The sequence below is a fragment of the Exophiala dermatitidis genome (assembly GCF_000230625.1).
Source record: "Exophiala dermatitidis NIH/UT8656 unplaced genomic scaffold supercont1.3, whole genome shotgun sequence".
NCBI lineage: Eukaryota > Fungi > Ascomycota > Eurotiomycetes > Chaetothyriales > Herpotrichiellaceae > Exophiala > Exophiala dermatitidis.
In genome coordinates this window covers 2,973,460-2,996,757 of record NW_008751648.1, presented here as the reverse complement: position 1 = coordinate 2,996,757, position 23,298 = coordinate 2,973,460, and the positions used below count along the sequence as shown (strand labels likewise).

The 23,298-nt window shown below is 51.2% G+C and overlaps 10 protein-coding genes across 10 annotated transcripts; 4 read left to right on the top strand and 6 right to left on the bottom strand.

Annotated features, from left to right (window-relative positions):
- Positions 1-14: 14 nt before the first annotated feature.
- On the top strand, positions 15-3,781 carry HMPREF1120_04079 (uncharacterized protein). Its single transcript, XM_009158183.1, has 3 exons — positions 15-1,022; positions 1,158-1,767; positions 1,921-3,781. Exons 1-3 carry the CDS (start codon positions 804-806, stop codon positions 2,076-2,078), a joined length of 987 nt encoding a protein of 328 aa, XP_009156431.1. The 5' UTR covers positions 15-803; the 3' UTR covers positions 2,079-3,781.
- Positions 2,320-5,882, bottom strand: HMPREF1120_04078 (glutathione S-transferase; the record flags this gene model as incomplete). Its single annotated transcript, XM_009158182.1, has 2 exons — positions 2,320-3,900; positions 4,134-5,882. 2 exons carry the CDS (start codon positions 5,880-5,882, stop codon positions 2,656-2,658), a joined length of 2,994 nt encoding a protein of 997 aa, XP_009156430.1. The 3' UTR covers positions 2,320-2,655.
- Positions 5,883-6,394: 512 nt separating this feature from the next.
- Positions 6,395-7,227, bottom strand: HMPREF1120_04077 (uncharacterized protein; the record flags this gene model as incomplete). The annotated part of the gene is made up of 3 exons (XM_009158181.1): positions 6,395-6,807; positions 7,052-7,169; positions 7,222-7,227. 3 exons carry the CDS (start codon positions 7,225-7,227, stop codon positions 6,395-6,397), a joined length of 537 nt encoding a protein of 178 aa, XP_009156429.1.
- A 613-nt stretch (positions 7,228-7,840) lies between these two features.
- HMPREF1120_04076 (protein-serine/threonine kinase) lies at positions 7,841-9,941 on the bottom strand (the record flags this gene model as incomplete). Its single annotated transcript, XM_009158180.1, has 3 exons — positions 7,841-8,153; positions 8,205-8,684; positions 8,734-9,941. 3 exons carry the CDS (start codon positions 9,939-9,941, stop codon positions 7,841-7,843), a joined length of 2,001 nt encoding a protein of 666 aa, XP_009156428.1.
- Positions 9,942-10,601: 660 nt separating this feature from the next.
- On the top strand, positions 10,602-14,326 carry HMPREF1120_04075 (uncharacterized protein). Its single transcript, XM_009158179.1, has 3 exons — positions 10,602-10,818; positions 10,877-11,271; positions 11,320-14,326. Exons 2-3 carry the CDS (start codon positions 11,184-11,186, stop codon positions 12,600-12,602), a joined length of 1,371 nt encoding a protein of 456 aa, XP_009156427.1. The 5' UTR covers positions 10,602-10,818; positions 10,877-11,183; the 3' UTR covers positions 12,603-14,326.
- HMPREF1120_04074 (uncharacterized protein) lies at positions 13,209-15,482 on the bottom strand (the record flags this gene model as incomplete). The annotated part of the gene is made up of 1 exon (XM_009158178.1): positions 13,209-15,482. One exon carries the CDS (start codon positions 15,480-15,482, stop codon positions 13,209-13,211), a length of 2,274 nt encoding a protein of 757 aa, XP_009156426.1.
- Positions 15,483-16,021: 539 nt separating this feature from the next.
- HMPREF1120_04073 (transcription initiation factor TFIIF beta subunit) lies at positions 16,022-17,274 on the bottom strand (the record flags this gene model as incomplete). The annotated part of the gene is made up of 3 exons (XM_009158177.1): positions 16,022-16,381; positions 16,435-16,932; positions 16,990-17,274. The coding sequence occupies 3 exons, from the start codon at positions 17,272-17,274 to the stop codon at positions 16,022-16,024; spliced, it is 1,143 nt and encodes a 380-aa protein (XP_009156425.1).
- A 598-nt stretch (positions 17,275-17,872) lies between these two features.
- Positions 17,873-20,591, top strand: HMPREF1120_04072 (nitric oxide dioxygenase). The gene has a single exon (XM_009158176.1). It carries the CDS (start codon positions 18,415-18,417, stop codon positions 19,759-19,761), a length of 1,347 nt encoding a protein of 448 aa, XP_009156424.1. The 5' UTR covers positions 17,873-18,414; the 3' UTR covers positions 19,762-20,591.
- Positions 20,592-20,730: 139 nt separating this feature from the next.
- On the top strand, positions 20,731-22,328 carry HMPREF1120_04071 (uncharacterized protein). The gene is made up of 4 exons (XM_009158175.1): positions 20,731-20,992; positions 21,054-21,068; positions 21,132-21,545; positions 21,602-22,328. The coding sequence occupies exons 1-4, from the start codon at positions 20,936-20,938 to the stop codon at positions 21,716-21,718; spliced, it is 603 nt and encodes a 200-aa protein (XP_009156423.1). The 5' UTR covers positions 20,731-20,935; the 3' UTR covers positions 21,719-22,328.
- HMPREF1120_04070 (uncharacterized protein) lies at positions 21,699-23,286 on the bottom strand. Its single transcript, XM_009158174.1, has one exon. It carries the CDS (start codon positions 23,012-23,014, stop codon positions 22,196-22,198), a length of 819 nt encoding a protein of 272 aa, XP_009156422.1. The 5' UTR covers positions 23,015-23,286; the 3' UTR covers positions 21,699-22,195.
- Between the last annotated feature and the right edge of the window lie 12 nt (positions 23,287-23,298).

Below are 23,298 nucleotides of genomic sequence, written 5' to 3'. Positions count from 1 at the left end.
TATTGTCACGCGTAAGGGTATCTCCCGTGCACTGACCGGGGTTGAATCCGGCAATCTACATGCACGTGGAATCTCTTGGGCACCATCATGCAACGCAGTAATGCCTAATCATCCAAACCTGGAAAGTCGACTACGATGCTATATCCTTCGGATCCGAAATACCAACACAATATGGCGAACTAGCCACTCATGATATCAATGGTGATGCGTTTGCGTTCAGTCATTTGATCGTGATAGACTTGGGCCTTGACCCGATCAGGCAATGCGATCCCGCTGGAGCTGAAATCGACAACCGCCATCAACTATCCTTTCATCTTCTGCTACTCTGGTCCCGTCCTTGCGGAAGAATTGTTGAACTGTTTCCAGGTTCCGACGAATATTATTCCAGAGTACTGTTCACTATCTCCACTCTGACATTTATTAGCACATGAACATCAACGTCTACTTGAAGCATCACAGCCTGTGACATTGTCCAGGCAACCGGCGCCGTCCATACAAGACTGCAAGAAGTGTGATATGCACGCAGCAGTACTCACATGCTCCATTTGGCAGTAGTGAGCAGTATGACCATTGATCACATCCAAGGGATTGGCGGTGAGTGGTGAACCTCGACACTCATTCGGGATATAATTGCCTCTTACCACTAACTGGGATTATATATCATCATGGTAAGGAGCTGCCGTTACAATTTAAAACTAACAATATAACTTCATTACGTTGAAAGCTATTCGGTGTCTCACATCGTAGCGGTTCCTGTCCCGTCTACTTCCGCGTCTCAAAGGATACCCGACTACCATATTCAAATGGATGAAACTGCCACGAAAACACTCCCTGCATCATGGTACTGTTCACAAAAGCTGTACCATCTCGAACAACTAGCGGTTTTCTACAAGGCATGGTATCTTGTTGGAGCAGTGCCCCGCTTTGCCGTCGATCAAGAAGTCGAATATGAATTTGCCGGTGTGGCCATTGTCGTGAGCCATAAGGGCAACGAGAAGTTCAAGGTGACCAGGAAAGCTGATGTACGTACCGTACACCTTTGAGACTCTTTCTTATGGACAACCCTCCGGTCGGCGTGTTGGTATCATGTCCGATCGTCAATGCAAATACAGTATATGAATTCACTTCCTAATTTGAACCCATCAACTCTCGTATAGGCCACACCTTTACGATCCTACCTGACACCCACCGGCCTACTCTTCACCACGATTGACGCCAGCGCACCTTCATTCGAAGATTGGTTCCCGCCTTCGCTTCTGGACCTCCTGTCACGCTACGACTTCCGCCGTCTCCCGCACCGTCGCTCGATCAAGTATCCAGGCCGATTCAACTGGAAAACCATGGTCGACGGATACCAAGAGTGTCTGCACTGCCAATACACGCACCGAACCTTCAGCGTGAAATACCCACCGACCTTCTACGAGGTACACAACCACGGCACATACAGCCGACACGTGGCGGACCCGACGAAGCCAGATGACGGTTTGTTCTTGTACTTCTTCCCCATCTGTACGCTCAACCTGTACGGTGGCGGCATGAGCAGTTTCCGCGTCTGTCCTGGCGCGAAGGTCGGTGAGACCCGCATGGAGTTTGACTACTACTTCGACGACGGACACGGTGGCGTCAAGGGGTTCGAGGAATACTTCCTCTTCGTCCGTAAAGTCGCCCTCGAGGACTTTGAGTTGTGTGAGGTCGCCCAGTCGAATTTGGAGAGAGGTGTCTATACCCAGGGTGTGTTGAATTCGGTCAAGGAGAGTGGTGTGTTGCGTAAGTAAAGTTCTTCTAACAAGCACAGCAGTCTTTGGCGTCCTTTACACATCACTCCACTACTACTAGTAGGCCTTGCGCCCGCGGTCTTTGCTTTACCATCTTACTCCGACTTTTGAGCGCTCTCGCTAACGGGATGAGATGAATATACAGACTATCAGCAACTGACGCGCAAAATGGTCGTGGACAAATTCAAAGATGAGGAAGCTGAGAAGAGGAACAAGTATTATCTGGATACGTCGACCTCGACTTCGACTTTGACGCCGTCGGCATTGAGTCTGACACCAGCTTCTTCGACTTTGGCAGCTTAGCCTTCTTGAGACGTCTCTAGGATATCCTCTTGTGTGTGCAACACGCCGCGCAGCGGCAGCAGTATCGTAGCTTGGGCCAGAAGTCCAAGTTCCCCTTGCTCTATATCTTTAATGAGCCATGAATATATACTAGTACAGTATCTGTCTACCTGGATACCTAACAACAGCAGTAAGATCATCCGCAGTGGTATGAAAAAAAAAGCAAAAAGCACCCAAAAAGTTAGTGATGATCACAAGTAGACTGATTTACCAATTTTATTACAGAGCACAATTATGTACCTGGGTAGCTGCCACATAGCTAGCCCTCAGCTCTCAGTCAATGCATCAATCTGACCATCAAGACCGCCAGAGCGGACTTCAAGTCGCATAAGGTACACACACAATCTCCACCATCAGATCAGTTCCAGAAAGATACGCCGTGTGTCCGGAACGGGACAGCCTTGGTTTGCTTTGACCTGTACATACCTAGGTCTCCATGCTGATCTGATCCTTGTCGTTCTCTGCTCGTGTCATTTACCCGTTCCTCTCTGCTCATTTCGCAGTCCTTGCCGTTGCTGTTCATGGTCCATGTTGACCACTATTGACCACCACCACCATGAACAACCGATTCTTCACTCAACCGACCCCAAACATCACCACCAAGCCCAAATCCTTCCTGCGCAACCGCCCTCTTGGCAAACTCGATTTCCACAAACGGTTTTCTACCACCTGCACCACCTACACCAGCAGCACCAGCACTTCCACCAGCAATACCAGCAGTAGCACCACCCGTACCAGTACTAGTACCAACCAAAGAATCCCAACCATCCTCGCCCACACCACGATAAACACCATGATAAGAATTCTCATCCGAAACAGTGCGCTTGACGCGTTCATCGGCCTCAATCGCATCGACCCATTGTTGCCAGCGAGTGCCGACCTCGGGACGTGGGAACCCGCGATAATAGCTTAGGACCCTAGACAGCCGAATGATCCAGGGGGCGAACGCGACGTCGACGAAACCCATTTCAGAACCTAAAAAGAAGGGACCTGTGGCGTGAGATGCGTTGAGGAGGGAGGTGATGTGTTTCTGGAGCGTGGATATGAGGATTGAGTGTTGCTGTTGATGCTGCGCAGCAGCAGGAGCAGTAGCAGGAATTGGACCACCAACATTGACATTGCCATTGTTACTACCATTGCCATTGCCGTTGGTTGGAGCTTGTCCTTGTCCTTGTCCTTCAGTAGTAATGTCCTCGTCCATCATTTCCAAATCGCCCTGCTGCTGCGGACGCTGCTGCTGCTGCTTCTGTCGATGGGAAGATGTTGCAGGCGGAGGCGTAAGCAACAGAGCATAAAAGGCCGGCAAAATCTTGCGATTGATATGATCTGTCCACAACCGACAGTGGGCTCGGAGCTGCGGGTTCCCTAGAGGCAAAAGACTATATCCCATTGCCAGATCTTCAAGGTACTCCAAGACAACACCGCTCTCCCAGATGCCCCAGTTACCGTGGCGAAGACAAGGGATATGGCCTTCTGGGTTGACCTCCAACAGCTCAGGGGGCCGAAACGGGTCGAGATGCGCGGGCATCACTTCGACCATCTGATAGGGAATGCCCTTGACTTCCAGAGCGATCCAGACGCGCTGGGCGAAGGGACACAAACTGTTTGCAAAAAACGTGATTTTTGAGGGTGCCGGGGTTGAATGGCTGCGTGCGGTGAAGAAGGCGAGTCCGCTGGCTCGGAAGCTGGGACTGAGGGATTCACTGTTGTTAAATGTGCTGCTGCGCGGGTGTATGTCCGTGTTGGTGGTTGGTGTATTGGTTGTGTTTGGAGTGGCGAGTTTCTGTACAACCCGAAAAACAAAAGTGTTAGCACAGATACTCGACAAGAAAACATTTGTGTAGAGTGAGATGAAGAAAGAATCTCCCAGCCATGCTGGTCCTTGTATTGCACGTGTGGATTATCTGAGAGGCACCCCAAGTCTGTTCAGAGCCAAGTAAGGGTGGGTGATTTACATGAAGAAGTAGGTAATGTCTATTGTTGTTGCGGTTGCTTCTGTTGTTGTTTTTGACTTACACTCAGCCGCTTCTTTTCTTTCTCCTCCTTCAACAACCAACGCTGAACGCTGTTCTTCTTGATCCGGTCACTTTCTTCCAATGTGTGCTTGTGGTCGAGGTCCAAATTAGGGTCGACTGCCGCGGTGGAAGACGGATCGTCGTCATCTTCAACCATGGAGCCATCTCCGGCCGTGCCACCATTGTTGCCACCATTGGAACTGGCAATGCTATCACGTTTGTCCTTGACTGCGCCGCCGCCAGGATTGCCGCGGACCCGTTGAATCGTGTACCATCTTTTCCCGTCGGCGCCAGGGTGGCCTTCAGGCAGTCGGCGTCGAGGGAACTCCAGCAGACCGAAATTCGGATCTTTGGGATTGAGGTTGGGCATGGACATGCTGTGACCGTTGTGGTCGCCTGTAATGCTAGAGCCGGATATTCCGTCTTCCAGCACAATGGTGAGTTCGGTGCCGCCTCCTCCTCCTTCACCAAGATTCGACAGGTCATGAGCTCCTGAAGAGAGGCCCAACAATGCAGGATCAGTGTTTGCCAGCGTCGATGCTGATAACGACGATGTGGCATTAGTGGTCAAACCGCTGGTATCTCCGATCGCAGTCAAGCCCATCTTGCGCGCCTGCTCTGCACTGAAGTACTCTGTAACTTTGATTTTGACATCACAAAGATCCCGCTCTCTTGCCTGTCGCTTTCGCTTCTTCTTGTTAGGGTCATCGCTCTTGGGGGTCCCACTCGGTCTACCTTTGAGACGACAATCCCAGTAGTGGCTGACGAAGGGCTTACGTTTGTACTTCTGTGTCGAGCGGTGCGAGTAGACATTGTCGACATGCGGGAAATAAGTCAGGAATTCTTCCTCGGAAAGAATTAGGGGCTCTTTGACATTGAACAGTTTCTCGCGCCAAGCTTCCAGGTCAGGTGGATTGGGTATCAAAGGAAATGTATCGCTGAAAGGGTTGGCGGCCACTGCTGGGTCGAGATTCTTGGTGTTGCCGTCTGCTCCTGTCTCAATATTGTTGTTGTGGTCGTGCTTACTGTCCAGGCCTCCTTCAGGCGTGCTGAATTGCTGCGGTGTTGCATCGGGTTGGTGAGGTATCCATGGATCGGCGGCGGCCAGTCCGTGCGGCGTGTTGAAGATATTTGCCTGAGAGGGCGATTGTCTTGTTTGCGCTTGAGATCGGCTGATGCCTGGTGTGCCATTGGGGTATACAGACGAGGCGTTCTTCCACACTAGAGTATTGCCCTGGGCTGGTTGATTTGGGTTTGATGGCTCCAAGAGCATCCCCTGGTTATCCTGACCTTGCCCAGGCCCTTGTTCCTGAAAGTTGTCCGTGCCATCATCATTCATATTCATTGGCGCATCTTGATTTTGCATGCTCGCATTTGTAGTCGCGATGTTCCCATCATGCGGAGGGGTTGACACTTCGGCTCGAGTTTGGATGGGACTTCGCGTCGCCTGAGGACTGTTCGAGGCGTGAATCGAGGTCGTAGTGTTGTTGAGGTTATCACCACCATCAGCCTGCGTATTCAGTTGCGTTGGTACTGTCCCTTTTCCCGTCGCCCCGTTCATGTCAAAGGCCTGGTTGTTAGCATCAGCTGGGTCGACAGGACCGTAGCCAACTGCAGCCGCGGCCACAGCAGCAACACTGTCATCTTGTTGCGGCCCTTCAAGTTCCTGTCCATCAGATCCGGCGCCGTAGGAAGGAAACTGGATAGGTTGGCCGGCGAACTTGAAGTCCTGTAATGTGTCGGCGTCCATGATGGCTTCGCTCAGCGACGCGCTGTCCACTCCGTCTGGATGCGCGACTGGATTCGAAATAAAAGCAGCGTTGGTGGTGAGGAATCCGGCAAGAAAGGATGAAGACGCGGTAGAGCCAAAGCAGCGGGAGAGACAGATCAAAAGTGGATTTTGGCTGTGGTCTAGTGTGGCAGTTAGGAAAATTCACTAGACAGTTAGCACCTACTAGTAGGTCGTTAGCGACAGTTTTCAGATTATTAATAAATTACTAATTTGTTGTAGAACCTCACTCCACAGTCACCGAGACATGATATGGCCGTCACCTACATTCAAGTTGTATGTGGCAGTGTTTCCTTCATTCTGGTTCCTATAATATGAATCGACGCCATCTATCCCTCTCCCAACTGCTTGTCTGCATGCCGGTGACCCTTCAGCTGCCATCGCCTTGACCTGTCCTGGCCTTTATCATAACTGTCCCGGTTATAGCCACTCCTTATCATCCCCTACCACACTGTCTGTGCTCTGTGCATTTCTCAACCCATCTTCCTGTCCTTCCGCTTGTTGTACGCACTCGCATTCTTGAAAGGGAATCCTGCCATCCGCTTATCTGCCCCTGTCCTCTTGGAGATCCTCCCACCAGATGTTCCAAACACCACGCACCACAGACCCAGGCTTGCTATGGCCCCATACCCCATTGCACCCAGAATATACCCTGTCTGCCCATAGTTAACATAGCGCATATAGCAATAGACCATGCTCAGTCCGTGGAACAAAGTCGTCACTCGAAGAATGGGCACCGCATATGGTGCTTTGGGGTCATTGTCCTCTAGACTGACTGGTTCGCTGATGCTGGATGACAATGGGATTGAACCTGTGAAGAACAGGACGATCAAGGCAACCAGTGTCAGGGCAAACCCGAGTGACCGACAAAAGTATACCTCAACATCTGGACGAAAATTCATGCATAAGGTCAGCCACATAGTTAAGCAACCCACAGCTGCAACAAGGGAAATGAATCCAAAATGTCCCCAAGAAGAAAAGAAAGACCTTGTGCGGTTTGCATATGGCGGCAAATGCAACCAACTGAATGTCCGTCCTTGTTGCAAAGGATGATTTGATTAGGCCGTGTTCCCATATTGCCCTCCATCAAAGGTCTCGGGTGGCGGAGAACACTGGCAAGCATGTCTTACCTGTGGCTTGGTGAATCTCCTTGGCCAACACAGATATGATCATCTTTGGTAGGACTACCATCGGCACTGCTTGAATGCCCAGCCAGGCTGCTGTGCCATATGTGTAGGCGTAAAATACCTGGGTATCGAGGGTTAGGCTATGCCCGTTATGTGTGAAGATTGCCACTTACGTCCATGATGATGACAATTGACGCCGCCGAGTTGTAATTCGAGGTTCAGATTCTGCGATACGGTGAGAAGAGTGCATAGACAACTACAGGATCAGATAGGCAGTCTTCGAGCGTACAATGTTGTTCAAATTGTAGAAGCATTTGACTGTGACCGAGTCGTGATACATGTGACGTAATGTGCCTATGATTCAAGTTTACGACAACGGAAACGTGAGCCTGTATACTCGCAGCTCCAGGAAACATGGTCAGGCTCAAAAATTGCCAATTAATCATTCTTCATCATCTCATGCTACCAATGTTGGTGAGAGGCATCTGCTATCATCGTCCAAGAAGAGTGCTCAATCAGCATCTTCTCGTAGACCAATTCAACTCTCCAAGAGTTGATTCATGTGCCAAAGCCTTGAAGATGCCTGCTCTCCGGTCGCTCAGCAAAACGCCTCTGCTCGCCTTTTCGTTAATCAGCCCGCAGCTGCTCCTGGTCAACAGCCTCAAGTTGATGCAGTGAAAAAAATTGTCTCTGACACCCTGGATCAAGGCGCAATGTCGTGATCCGCCAACCGAGAAATGGCACAATGGAAGAATCTCAACCATGTGATTTTGCTTCCCCACTTTGGATCGCTCAAGAGTTCTGGAATGCATTGAACGCCTTGTAGGTGTATCCAATGAACGGCAAGCTCATCTCCGCATCTTGTTCTGGAGCAACCTGTCGGGCATGTGCTCGATGAACTGCGCTATTGTCCTCTTGCGGGATTTCGTCGATGGGGAAATAGCTGACATCGATGTTGGAAGAGAGTCTTGGTTCAAATGGTGCTCGAATCTTTCGCAATTGATCCCAGACAACACCTCGGAAGAATGGATGTCTCTTGATGGATGATGCGCCGTCAATGGCACCTCCTTCCCTACCCAGACGATCGCTCGCGTCGCAGAGGAAGCTACAGTTTGGGTCAGTATCGGCACGTTTAGCAAAACAGATCAAAACTCACCTTCGGATCATGTCCTCAGCATCTCGTCCCAAAACCAAATCCTCGGGGAAATACAGTGTCTCACGCCAGTTGACAATCTTACGGTAGGTGTCGTGGGTATCTTCAGCACAGAAGGGTGGCCAACCAACCAAGCATTCGAACATGATCGCGCCGACAGACCACCAATCGCAGAGATAAGTGTAACCCTGACCCAGGAAGATCTCGGGAGCAATGTAGTCGGGAGTGCCAACAGTGGAATACGCCATGTGACGACGAGACTTTCTCCAAGTGTTCATCAATCCACGGTTGCTAACGGTGAGATTGATCTGCTCATTCAGAGCCATCGAATTGCGATTTCCCGCCTTGTCAGTGGCATTCGACTTAAGAAGTGCTTGATAGTACGAGTTCTCATGTTGCTTCCGACCACCGGTGGAGAGACCGAAGTCCGTCAACTTGATGTGACCACCTCTATCCAACAGGATATTGTCTGGCTTGATGTCACTGGCACACAGGTTAGTTAGAACAGGAGTAAGAGGCTAGACAAGCATACCGATGAAGAAAGCCAAGCTTGTGAACCGCTTCGATCGCCATGACAATTTCAGCCATGTAGAACCGAGTGATGTCTTCGGAGAAGATTTCGTACTTGATCAGCATGGTCATCAAGTCGCCACCGGGCAAGAACTCCATCAACATGTAGAGGAAAGCCGAGTCTTGGAACGAGGCATGAAGCTTGACAAGCCATGGGTTGTCCTTAGAATCCGCAAGAATGTCGCGCTCCGCTCGCACGTGGGCCAGCTGATCCTTCTTGAACATCTCGGACTTGATCAGAGACTTCAACGCATAGATCTTGCCGTCGGATTTGCGCTGGACCAACTTGACTTCTCCAAATGCACCTTTGCCGATGACCTTGATGGTTTGGAAGTTCTGCGGTGTCTCTCTGGTACGAAGAAATCGCAGGAAACGCGCCTCCTTCTGAGCCAACGTGTTGATCTCCTTCTGCTTCTGGATCTCACTGAGATTGGGATCCTTCAACAGGGCATCCAGATCCTTTGCACGGCTGTTACGGTCACGTGCCCGCTCAATGTTCTCCTGGAAGAAGCTGTTGACCAGTTGTTTCGCAGCAGTCCCTCTCTTGATGATATTGTCAGAGTACTTGCGTGGGTTCTGTTCCTCCTCCTCTGGCTTGGGGGATGGTCTAGGGAGGGGAGGGGCGAGGTGGTTCTGGTAGTTGGCAGCCTGCGCTTGTCTAGCGTCACCAGCGGTTCGAGGACGCGAGTTGGCAGGAGATGGTGCTCGATTGGCGTTGCCACGGGAGGGTGTTGCACTCAAGTCCTGGTTGGAGAACTGTTGGATCAGGCCGGTAGTGCCGTCATTCTGATTATTGTTGGCCATGTAGGTCCGCGAGTTTGCTTGGTATGCCGGCTGAGGGGACTGGAGACCAGCGGGGGTTTGGTATTGGTACTGTTGCTGGTACTGAGCCTGCTGGTTCGCTTGAGAATAGCCTTGGTTCAGGAAGTAGCCGTTCGTGGTGGTGGGATTGGGAGACAACATGCCGCCTGGGTATTCTGGCTGACCACCATAGATTGGCTGAGGGAACGTGGAAGGAGTGGTAGGATACATGCGTGCATTGGCAGCATCGTAGTTGTGCTGGTTGTCGAACTGAAAGTTCAACCGCAGACGATTGTTGTTGTTCAAGTTGTTGTTGTTGTTGTTATTGTTATTGTTATTATTGGGGTTGTTGTCGGGATCCATGGTCATCGTCGAGGCGATGGGAGGAGGACCGTCAACAATAGGTGTTTGTCTGGCAACTTCAATCGATCTACCTGCTGAACAGGCCTGTTAAGTCAGATATGAGCAACAAAAGTCCTAGAGAGGCAAAGAGGATAGTAACTCACCAAGGAACCTGGTAAGCGAGTCTTAGATCGACCGCAGTTGGAGTCACAGCCCCTTAATGGAAGTTGTTCACGATGTCCAGATCGGGAGAACAACTGCAGGTCAATTGGAGAAGGTAGTTCACAGGACTGAGCCGGTCGATCAAGATCGGTCTAGTGAGAGCAGGTCGACAGTAAGGGATGAAGGACATGAGAGAAGGAAAAGGAAACAATCGATCTTGCAGGAGGCAGGATGCAGTGCAGATGGTGAAGTGCAAGTCGGTTGCCCGTGAGTGGCACGCAGGTGCGGAAGGGGGAAATGTTTTAGAGTTTATAGTAAGGGTTAAAGACTTAGGGGAACGGCTGCACTAACACGGCTAGCGGCCAAGTTTAAACCAACGGCCTGCTGCACCCACCCGCACGCACTGGCACTGCAGTGCCCCCGGAGAAGCAGCCACTGCAGTGGTCCCTGGCTTCAGGCACAGCCATATAATTGGTTCTCAGCCTGATACCCGAGATAGGGAACCCTGGCACTCCCTTATGCTCTGCTTGGTTCATCCTATCTGACACCACCTCCCATTCTTTAGCTATATAAATTTAATTGTACAGATGTTACTCTCGTGCTCTGGCCGGAACACAAACGCATTGAATACAGGAATATCCTGCCGCAAGGGTTATGCTGTTACAAATACAGGCGCATACACAGTAACCCCAGGTGACAGACAATGGTTACATGGATAAAGGTCGAGCAAATCTAAAAAAAGGTAAGTCAGGCTATCTTGTCTATGAATGATATGTTCTGTTCAGCCAACTCTCCTTCAGCAATTGTGCTACCTGTGAAAGGGGCCGATAGCCTGACGAGGCTTCCGCTACCATTACTGTGGGGTTGATGCTTGCAGAGTCCGAGTCTTGCTCACAAAAATCATGACTAAGGCGGACATTGATCTGTGGAATGGGCAGCTCAGCCGAGCCGCTAACCACATTGAGGGCAACTCCAACTAAAAGTATGGCACCGTAGCTGGTGCAATCATCTTTTTCCTGCACCGAAGTGCGAACATGTGCTTGCATTGATGCACAAATAGCACAACAGCCCATCTCCATAAGTCTGAGACTCTGGGACATCAGAACAATGGCTGACGCTCCCAAGTCAGATGGCGCTCCATCCGGCACTCCGCCGAAACCGGCATCCAAACCAAATCCAGCATTTCGCATGATGGGTGAGTAGATCAATGCGACAGGCCATCCAGCACCGCTAACCTGTGTAGGTATGCCAAACTTCAAATTTAAACTGCCCTCACGAAACTGGCTTATATTTCTCGGCGTCACCGGGTCCTGGACTGCCGCTGTATTGTACGACAAACATCAAAAGAAAAAGGTGCAAAAGAAATGGTGCGATCTGGTGGCTCACCTCGCCGAGGATCCGCTGCCTACCAATTATCTGCGAAGGAAACTGACCATATTTCTGGCCGCTCCTCCCGGAGACGGCGTCCGACCTTCTCGGCAATATTTCAAGGAATACGTCAAGCCAATCTTGGTTGCCGCGGCGCTTGATTATGATGTGATTGAAGGGCGCAAAGAGGGAGATGTCCGATACGGAACAGCTGAACAAATACGCCGACTTCGCCGAAAACTAGGCGAGAAGTCATCTCGATCAGCGGAGGAAGATGCGCTAGATAAGGAGAAGGTGGTGGACGAAGTACGGGAAAAGCTGCACGTGGTCCCCGAGCCAGGAATTCGTGGTGATTTAGTTCTCGGCCGGCACACATGGAAAGAATATATCAGAGGAGTACATGAAGGATGGCTTGGTCCTATTGACGAACCCCCGCCTCCAGCCGAGCCAGAACCCGAGCCATCACCCATACACCCTCCCACCGAGGCTCGAACCGACAACCCTGCCGCTACTACTGAGGATCCGGAAGTGACCAAGAAGTCGGACGATCAAGAGAAGAAGACAGAAGAGGAAAAGAAGGAAGAGAAGAAGAAGCCGTATCCGCCTCCTGCATACTTGTCTACCGAACAATACCCGTCAAGCACGTTATCACCGTATACTCCAAATGTTCTCGAGCCATCGCAGCCTATACATCAGCAGCATCTTCTCGGGTTCCTCAAATTTCCTCAACGAATATACAACTTCCTCAACCGCCGTCATCTAGCAGACCAGGTCGGTCGCGATACGGCAGCTATTGTTCTAGCCGCACACAGACCATACCATCGCGGACCAGCTGTTAGCACGACAGATTCAGATCTTGAAGCCGATCCACTGCCCACGAGAGCGCCGGAGAATGACGCGGCTGCTTCGTCGCGCCAAAGCTGGGAGCAACAGACGGTACTTGCAGATGAAGAGCGGACGTGGCATAAATCCGTTCGAAAACCCGCAAAGGAAGGTGACACCACTGAGCGAGTCTGGCTGAATGATATTGTCATTGACAACCGCATTGGGGAGCGCATGAGGAGGTTCGAACTTGACCCTGAGGAAGAGGCAAGGGCGAACAGGATTGCCAACGGGGTCGAGAAGCCGCAGTCTCGTTATGTGGGTGATGAGGAGTGAAGTGGCAGCATTGTATTGAAAACTCTCTTCACCACAGACTGAAGCACGTATCAACTGCCAGGCCATCCCCGAAGAGGGCCTGGGATGTCCGCATTGGGTACAAGTCGCGCACTGAGTGGGCCCCCACAATTTCAGGGCTTCCACGTCAGCGTACACAGCTACCCAGCGGGTTTCGCTTGGCAACCACCTACTCGACTCCAGTTCCGAGCGATGAATCCTGCGCTATGCTGGCCTGGCGCAGACCCATTGCGTCGACACTAGAGGTTATCCCCTCCAAGAAAGGACGAGGCATACCCTAGGGTACAAATTCCTCCATGGTCTCATGGATAGTAACACGGCCCCGACAGCCTCTGCTCTCCACTCGGCTCATGTGAAAGCATCTACAGTACCTTACGCTTGTCATGGACAAGAGCCAAAACGCACAACCAAGTGCACAACTGTGGACCGTTATTGTCTCAAATGTTATTACACACTGTTGGATATCATGCAGAACACAATCTGTACAATATTATATTTTTCATCTCTGTGTTGGACATACCATCTATCATTCTCAAGTTCTCTGCTAGATCATCATCTTCTTCAAGTTCTACGTGATCCATTGAGAGATCACGAAGAGACAGACTCGGACTTCGAGACCGAACCCGGAAACGGCTCAACTCTAACCACCACATCATGTCTTCTCGTCCCATCCGGCGCATCGAGATCAAGAAAATCTCCCCAAGGACGCATCCCATCCAAAATTTCCGTCTGGCGCTTTTTGAACCGCTGGCCATCACGCGTGATATACATTGGTGGTGCAGAACCACCACTGCCTCGGGCGTCATTGATGGAGTCCTCCTGACTCTCACTGTTATGATTGTTGTTCTCGACATCAATATCATCAACATCCCAATTTCCCCATTCATCCCAATCCTCCTCCTCTTTGTTGAAGTTGTCGTTGTCTGTCCCCCTTGTCTTTGAAATCGGTTCAACGGGATCATATTCGGGAGATTCGTAGACGAGTTTGAACCGAAGGGCAGGCAGACCGAAATGGTTCGCGACCAGCGATTTCAGCCGATATACTGATATCGTGGTAGGTAAAGGGCGACGGAATGTTTGACCAGTACTACTGACATTCGTAGTATGAGGATGATGAAGTTGTTCAGAAGATGCACTACTGTCCTGTACTGGTATGTAAAAGACAGTATCGACGAGGCGCGAACCCAGCGTTCCAGGAGCATAAGACTTGAGGTCCAAACTAGCTGCCGTTTCCGGCGATGCGAGTGGCGATGCTCGCGCTGCTGCTGATGGTGATAGTGATGGTGGCTTCTTTTCTTTCAACCGCTCTAAAAAACGCTCGAGAATATCGTCTCGGTCATGTTTTGCACACAGGGCAGAATAGCGAGGATGTCGGCGACGAGCTAGGTCGACCGGATCTTTGCTGGTACAGGAGCCTTGTTCTTCCAGAATCTGTTTGATTTCTTTCTCGGCCACAGACAGATAGTATATCTCCCCTTCTTCTCGGTCCCGGGCCGTAATGGTAGAGTAGTTGAGAGACTTTAATTGCGGAATGCGCGCCAGAGTTAAATAGTAGGAAGTGGAATCGGGCAGTAATGATGGTGCCGGCGCCACGGCTGGCACCGCTGGGTGCGATGATGTTAATGTTCGCGAATCAATATGATCGGAATTCTTCTGCCCACCGCCGTCGTAAAGAGGATTTCGGGAGATACGTAAGGAACTCAAATTTGGGAACGTTGTCGCCAAGGCATCGACAAAGGAGTAGCTCGAGATCTGGTTCCCTGCCAGATTGAGCGTTTGGATGGTCTCAAAACGGCGGTGAGCAGCAGACGACTCAAGACCGAGCTTGGATATCGCGTTCCCCTGCAACGAAAGAGTGCTGATATTCGGAAACAGAGATACCAGCGTCGGTAGCGATGACAGATCGATGAATCGATTGTTGTCGAGATTCACGGTTGTGACCGATGGCCAAGTCAAGTCAGTGAGTGCATGACCGGTACCACTCTCGCTATCCTGTTCTGGCACGGCAAATGAATCCAGCTCATTCAGTGCCAGCGCGAGTAACTTGAGCGATCGGAACCCTTCGATTGGTCCAGATCCAACCGAAGATAGAATTGAAACCATCTGTGCCGGTCGAAGGAGACACTCGTTCATTTGAAGTTCCTCGATTTGGTTAAAGGGATTGTGCGGGTGTGTAGGAAGATATTCGACTCCAAACTCTCTCAGTCGAAGCCCACTGGCTTTTAAGATCTTCAGCTTCGGAAGCGGCGCACAAATGTCAACAATGTCCTGCCACATTTCAATGACGTTCCATCCGACATCTAACTCGACAATGTTGGGACAGGTGGTCGCCAGCTCCCGTTGAGCCACTTTGATCTCTTCTCGTGAGGCGCCTCGTGGGGCAATTCCACAGACGACCAGTTCATCCACAAGGACAATCTTGAGGTCGGAGAGCATAGACAGTTGTTTCTGGACCTTGTCGAACCCGACTTCTTCCACCACCTTGCCGTCGATTTCAATCACATTGTCGCTGGTAGAGGTAGCCGTAGCCTGGGAATTAGCGGCAGGTGAAGATTGCCGTGCCGGATCATCCGACGCAGTTATAGCTGCAGCATACTTGAACTTGATGGCTTCTAGAAGTGTCCTTTCGGCATCGCGTGGGCGAGAAGGTCTCACGAATGAGGCGGCCGTGGGTGACGACGAAAGGCAATGGAAGATCCGTCTGCCCTCGTGCTGACCATCATGTTTTCCACGGCTGACATCGTCCCATTCCACACCGAGCCACTCGCCCTTGGTGTTGGCAAGCGTGCCGATGTACCGCACTGTGCAAAGTGCTCTGCCATAAGAGCGCCGTTGGCCGATATATGGTTCACTGGATGACATGGTATCAGGTCATGACATCTTCCAGTCTCGGTCCGGGCGTAGTCTCGTTAAACGCTAGTACGCCTGCTTGGGTGTCAGCATGAATACTCAGGCCATTAGCACAACGCCTCATACGTGAACTGCTACCATTTACATTGCGGGTGGGAACAGTGACCGATGGTCGTTCATAGCGAGGCTTGTATCAAAACCCCTGAACACGCTCGCTGATGGAATTATCACAGCCAATGACATTCGTCCTTCCGCCGAGGCAGCGTTCGCAAGGCTGCGATCTGCTGCTTACTGCCTTCTACCTAGGTACTAAGATCAGGTACAAGGCTGGAACCATGCATACTACCTAGCTTTTCTCGCCAGTGTATTATGTTAGGTCTACGTCGTGACATGGTCCCTTTATTGCTAATCAGTGATAATTTGGTTTCTCCAAGATGTTGATGCCGCTTGCAGCTGTGCGCAATCTAGTCATAAATCCAAGTCATCCGCCTGGGTATCGTTTGGTGATATCTCCGCCCCAACGCCATCGCTATGCTGTGAACCACGCCTGATCATGCCTCGACATCCTCGAAAACTTCATCCTCATCCTCTTCGTCTAACCCGGATTTATCCATATCAGAATCCTCAACTTTGGGAGCCACTGCACTCGGAGGATTCAGCAACATGGCATCACTCTTAAATTCATCCTTGAGTTCCCATTTGCCGTTGAAATCCCCAGCCTTCCACATGAACGCAATCTCGGATAATGTCTCGCGCAAGTACGCCTCTGGTTGGTTAACTCTTGCTTTGAGATCGCGTAGACCCCAGATCCGGTGCTGTCGGAAGAGGTCCATAAGTTTGTCGATGAGCACGTGCTTCTCGACCCGCGCCGCACGAGTTTCCTTCTGTGCATTTCTCCGTGCCTGTGCATTCTGAACAGATCAGCGAAGTGGTCATTTGCCACATGATTTGGGACCCTTCTCACCTTGAGTACATTCGCCTTGTCGGTCATGGTCATGAACGGCGTATGTTTCTTCGACGGATCCTCATCGCCAGTCGCGAAGACAGCAGTGTCCCGCTCAGGTGGCTTGAGCATCTCGGCGGCCCGTTTGTTCTCAAGCTCGAAATATTCATCGTTCTTGACGGGAGTAGCCTCGACTTCCTTTGCAACTGTTCCGACAATAGCGGTCTGTTTGGGAATGGGGCGCCGGGTATATGGTGTATATCGACCCTTGTTTTCTTTCTTCTTTATCTCCCGTTTGTGCCTCTCGTATAGAAAAGACCGTCCTTGACCTGGGTTTCCTTCTTCGTCGATTTCGTCCCAGCCAAAAGCTCGGGGTTTGTAGCCAGGCAGATCTTTCTCCGAGAATACCATCGCCTGTCCCGGCCTGCGGGCTCTCATTTTCTCGATCGGAGGGGGGAAAAGGTTATACTCTTTCGGTTCATTCGCCAGTGCTGGGAGCGCGTTCAGCTTCATGCTGACCTATTGGGGTTGGTATTAGCTACGTAGCCCTTTTGGCGCTGGGAAACCCCTACGTACTCTTGAAGGGTTGGACTCCGGTCCTTCCACTCTTATTGTTCCGATCTCGATCTCGTCGTCATCTTGTAACTTCGACAAGGCCTCCCATAGCGTTCGAGGAATGTGGCTCAACCACAACGGTTGCTGTGCGCGAGAAAAGTCCAGATCTCCAGTATCCTCGTAGATATCATCATCTTCTTCTTCGACGTACGGAGATGGCGACTCGTCCATGGGCTCCAACTTTACAGTCTGGTCGGGTGGCTCCAGTTTCATCTTGGGGACTCCAGATCCCTGAAGAGTCGCCATGGTGAAAGGACGTGGGGGTGATGATCGACTGCTTGAGAAAGCGTGTTGAAGTGTACCCAAGTACAGTCGACGCGGACTCGGAAGTACATCGTCACGGGCACGTCGTGACTACACTGTAGCGCATGCGGAGACATATAGTCGCTGTTTTAGAGTCGCCTTGACGCTGCTATAAACCCGTTACTCGGAGAAACTTCCTGATTTAGCAATGAACAGGCACGTGATGAGAGAGCTTCAACCGCGGCAAATATTTCATTTTATTACGGAGTCTCACCTGCCTCCCGCCACGCACTGGGGGCGCCGGGGCTGGATTCCAGCTGTCACCACAGCATTTGACCCATGATCTTCAGGGCTCTTCAAGTTCTTCTACCGCCCGACATGGAGCAGTGGTCACCGCGGCCGACAGAAACCCCAGCAATCGACCACTGGAAACCGTGCAATTACTACTGCACAGTACAACTGACGCAACCCCACGGTACCACTTCAAATCTCGCTCACGTAGTTGTACCTGTGGGTTGTACCACCCGCTAAGCGAGTAGCCTGACCGATGACCTGGACCCGGAAACCGCCTATTTCAGGCCCACAGCCTTGAGATATAAAATGCATTTGCATTCAGTACTTCCGCGGCGGACTTCCTTTCGACTTGCTCCCTACGCATGCAATGTGTTCTTTTTGCGAGCCAACAGTCCATTTGTAACCCGTCTGCTCAGGTAGGATTTGGATATGGACGGGCATGGCCTCTGTATTTGCTCGCATTTGCTCGCAAGCCTCATTTGGGTTTATCGCTTAAGGTATAGCCTTTTGCAGAGCCAATGACGTATCGAGCAAGCACCCAGTGCAATCCAAGGCGATGTAGCAACCTTTGACGATCTGGATCTTCATGGATCATCCCCCAGATGCCGTACCTGTGAATGCCGCGGAGCTGCTTGAAGTTTGTTACTTTTTCGTCAGGTTTGAGTTGTGGCGGCATGGTTGGAGTGGCCTGACGTTGGCCTGTCGTGTTACGTACACGAATACCATGTCTCCAATTTCTTCCTATACCGACAAACACCTCCACGATTATTCGTTCAACGTGAATAGATATATAAGGCTGTGTTTATTGACTGATTCTAGGGAGACAATTCTTCATCGACCTCGAGAAACATGTTCGCAAGGACTACTACTAGACTTACCAGAATGCTCAACTCTTCCGCTGCTGCACCTTTACGGAATGGTGCCCCTGTCGCCGCTGCTGCCGGCGCCGGTGCTGCATCCTTCCATTCATCCCCCCAAAGGCCAGCCTTGAGTCAAGAACACATGGACATTGTCAAATCGACAGCACCCGTCCTCGCCGAACATGGTGTCACCATCACCTCTCACTTCTACAAGCGCATGCTCAATGCCCACCCCGAATTGCGCAACATCTTCAATTCCGCCCATCAGAGCACGGGCACTCAGCCGGCGGCCCTGGCCCATGCGGTCTGGGCATACGCATCCAATATCGACAATCTGGGAGCTCTGACAACGGCCGTTTCCCGCATAGGCCACAAGCACGCCAGTCTTGGAATCACCCCCGACCAGTATCCAATCGTGGGGGAACACCTGCTTGCTTCTATTAAGGAAGTGTTGGGTGATGCAGTTAACCAACCGGTCCTTGACGCCTGGGCGGCAGCCTACCAACAACTTGCCGATATCTTCATCGACTTCGAGAAAGGCCTGTATAAACAAGCAGAACAAACCCCAGGTGGTTGGGTAGGCTGGCGCAAGTTCAGGGTGGCTAAGAAAGTCCCTGAGAGTGACGAGATCGTCTCCTTCTACCTCGAGCCTGTCGACGGAGGACCACTTCCGCACTTCAAGTCTGGTCAATATGTTTCCGTGAGGGTTTGGGTCCCTGAGCTCGGCGTCTACCAGCCACGACAATACAGTTTGTCCGATACCGACGACGGCAAACATTTCCGTATCTCCGTCAAGAGAGAGGCCGCCAAAGCGCCGGCACCCGCCGGACGCATCTCCACTGTGCTACATGAGCAGACGCCTGAGGGCACCGAAATCGATGTTAGCAACCCTTATGGCGACTTCACCCTCGATGTCGAGGCTACCGGGCCTGTTGTGCTCATCAGCGGCGGTGTGGGCATTACCCCTATGCTCTCCATGTTGGGAACGCTGGTTGATCATGCCCCGGACCGAAAAGTTGTCTTCATACACGCCGCCCGCAACAGCAAGGTCCACGCCATGAGGGACTACCTTTCTCGCATCATCAAGGACAACCCTCAGGTTTCGCGAGCTATCTTCTACGAGGAAGTGAACGACTCCGACAAGAAGGGCGAAGACTACGATTACGAAGGTCGGATCGATATGCAGCAACTTAAAGACAAGGTCTTGCTACCGGACGCCAACTATTACCTGTGTGGACCTATCCCCTTCATGAAGGCTCAGCAAAAGGCTCTTGAGGAACTCGGCGTCCCTTCAGAGCGCATTCATTCCGAGGTGTTTGGCTCGGGTGTGGCCTAGATATAGATGACCACAGAAGAAAAAGATATGTATTCTAGTCATGCGGGTTTCGAGTTCGGGCATTCGGTTAGGTAGCGTGGATAGGACTTTTTTCTTTGCCCTGGGAGTTTTGAGAACTTCTTCCCAGGTGGGCAGAGTCCAACATGAAATTATTCAACAACATTCCCTGCTCTTACAAAACTGGAACCTGCCTCTGCATCTGACTGTGCATTCCCCCGGTCGCTTTCGCTTAACATCGCGCATCACAGATGCACTTTTACATAATGGGCACGAATCAAAGTGAGGGCCTTCCCCTCGGAATCTATCGCCAACGCAGGAGATGGTAAGTTGGACCCCACACAATACCGTAACGAGTCGCAGATGAGTCTTCTACGCCTTGCAACATCTTCAGCGAGACAATCAGTTTTGCTTTCAGAGCGACGACGTAAATCACCTCGAATTTCCAAGTGTCTGGCGAAGAACGTGTTCCGGTAATACCATTGTAGACTGTCTATGGCATCGCCAAGAGAGTCCGCCGTTAGTCGACGATCTTTTCACGCAGTTGTTTGTAACAAGACGCTGATCCTGGTCACTCTTCTCTTCGACTGCGAGCGTGAAGCTTTGGCTGCCATACAGGTGAAGACATCTTTGGGCTTGATAGGGCACTCGAACAGCTTGAACGGGGTGGAGACGAAGCTGTACAAAAGGACCAGATAGAAGCAGCAAAAACGCTGCATATGGAGAACGTGATCACCTTCCGCAGAGCCCAGGTACTGTATAATTTGATGTCTTGCAGCATGGTTCCCTTGGTATGACTGAGGGCTTTCAAGCCGAATCTAACACAACAGTCGACTAGTATAACAAGCAACATCGATGCTGAGATGGACGTTAAACCCAGACGTTGCCAGTGTGAGATGGAGCTTGCGGATATTAAGGTCATTTTCCTCGATGCACGTGATTTCGCCATACTTTCCTCATCTCCATGTTACCTGCGGCTAGCCAGTGCGGCGGGACTTGGAAACGTACCACTCACTACTAGCAGTACTCCCATGCATGCTGCCGTCGACCTCAATGCGCCTGGCTTCACATGCTTCTTACTGTTGTTGTCGTTTCCCTGTCCCTGGCCGTCCGTCTCCGTTCACGCGCAGTGGACATGTGTGATTTCTACTAAACTACACACCGGGTAGAAAGAGGCATGGCCTCCAGGTTGGTGTTGGTCATTGGTGATCTGTTCATCCCAGATCGGGCGCCGGTAAGCAGTCATCAACATAGATCTTGCACAACTTGGAGGGTATACTAACAAAGCGGCACAGGAAATCCCAGCAAAGGTGGGAGATTAGCTTCCATTCTCTGCACAGTCCGATCCGGTCATTCTAACACTCTACATACAGTTCCGAAAACTCCTGGCTCCCGGAAAGATCGGACAAGTCGTCTGCCTGGGCAACATCACGGACAAGGAGACGTACGATTTCCTCCGTCAGATTGCGCCGGATCTACATATTGTCAAAGGCGATTTCGACACCGAAGCGACAAGCCTGACGCTCTCAAAAGTCGTACAACATGGTGGCCTGCGCATCGGCTTCACGCATGGCCATACTATCATCCCCCAGGGAGATGCTGATGCACTGTTGATTGCTGCACGGCAGATGGATGTCGACGTTCTACTTTGGGGCGGCACACACAAATTCGAAGCATATGAGCTGGAGGGCAAGTTCTTTGTGAATCCGGGCAGCGCCACGGGGGCTTTCAGCACGAGCTGGCTTGCTATCGATGAGGAACCGATACCTAGTTTCTGCTTGTTGGATGTAAGTTTCAGGGAGTTGGTTGTGTGAGATGCATGCATCACTAAAAGTCTCTTTAGATCCAAGGTGATGTCCTCGTCCTATATGTCTATCAGTTGAGAACGGACGACAACGGGAATGAGAATGTGGCTGTGGAAAAGGTGTCTTTCCGAAAGCCGGCACCGGTAGAGGCCTGATGGGCCTCTCATATTAAGCAACTTCGACAGAATACTTATGATGCGGATGGAACTTAGCTGCCACTACTGCATAGCAAAGTCGTCGTCAAGGGCCAAAAAATGATGCCATGATGAAAGGAGCTCCGTCCATCAGTCACCATACTCGCCGCAGGACAATGTCTCTCTTGTTGATCAAATGGACGGAAAGTTATACAGCGCTCTAGTATTACCCAGCTGCAGACTTGGGGCGTGGGAGCGGCAGCACCTCGAGCAATTTCAAACAACTCGCCGCAGATCACGGGAAACTCCAGCATTGGAAGGGGGCGAAGATGTGAAGGTCTGTTTTCCTTGCTGTTACTTGCCACACCAGAATTATGAGAGACATCGTGACAGCTCTCTACTGTCAATTGCGACTTGGTGTTGGTAGTTTACGGCAACGCACCCCTTCAAGCAGTCCTGACAGTCCGAGCCACCCGAACAGATAGCATGATCCCATGTCTAACCCTGCAACGAGATTGCAACTTCAACGGTCTTGACCCATCTCAGACGTGCCTCTGGCAGTTCATCTTCTTTGTACATTGGTCTTTTTCTCTTGTTCCTCCTCCTGGTTTTCTTCACTGGTGTATTTCCCTCTTCCATTTGTAAGTCCGAAGCAGTTCCCGAATTCCTGGCATTACTCTGACCATGGCCACTTGACGGTTGCTCACCAGTGCTTGTGTTGACATGATCGGCAAACAATTCCAGTGTCGTATCGCCATGTTCGATTTTGGATTCGTCTTGGATGTCAACATCCTCGGTGGCTTCTTGCTTTTCTTCTTCTTCCGCAGCGTCGTTCTCGAGTTCCACAATATCGTCCACGACACTGACACTACCAGCTCTGACCTCGACATTGCAGAGCATTTCCTTCTCTTTGTTCCGAAACCATTCGCCCACTCGTAGTGCCTGCTCCATTGCCCTCCCGCTCGCCTTGACCAGGATCTCTTCCCTGGCCTTGGCTATATTTTCGTTTGCTTGTGCGATCTTCGCCGTCCTCTGTTTCGTTTTAAGCGAGACTCCGGCCTGTTGCAATGCCCGCTTTTCGACGAGTCGTAGCATTTTCTTGACGCGTTTCACTGCGGAGATGACGGGCGTCTTTCGCGAGACATAGACCACTTTCGGGATGTTGGCGCCGACGTGTATGTCGGGCACTGAAGGATGGTCTAGGGGGCGTCGTTTGATCATTGCATTGGGAGGGAGTCTCTGGAGATCATGGTTCTTCTTCTCGTGCTTGAGCGCGGCGAGTTCGGCGGTGACGTTGAAAGGTAAGGAGGTCGACATTGCTACAAAGTTGGCGAACAGGGAAATAGACAAGCGAAATCTGTCTCTCGAGTATCATTATTGACGCACCATCTCGCAGAACACAGGCTATGGTGCACGATCGGTGCGTGACCATCGTGCTGAACTCGAGAGGCATATGAAAACTTCATTAACTGGGTGCATGGTTGACAGTAGTAGCAGTAAGACTGGGGAGATACGGCGGATCACATATCACATAGTCAACAACTCACGGATGCATCGAGAACCAGCCACCACATATTTGGCAAAAAGCGATTTGCAAAAAG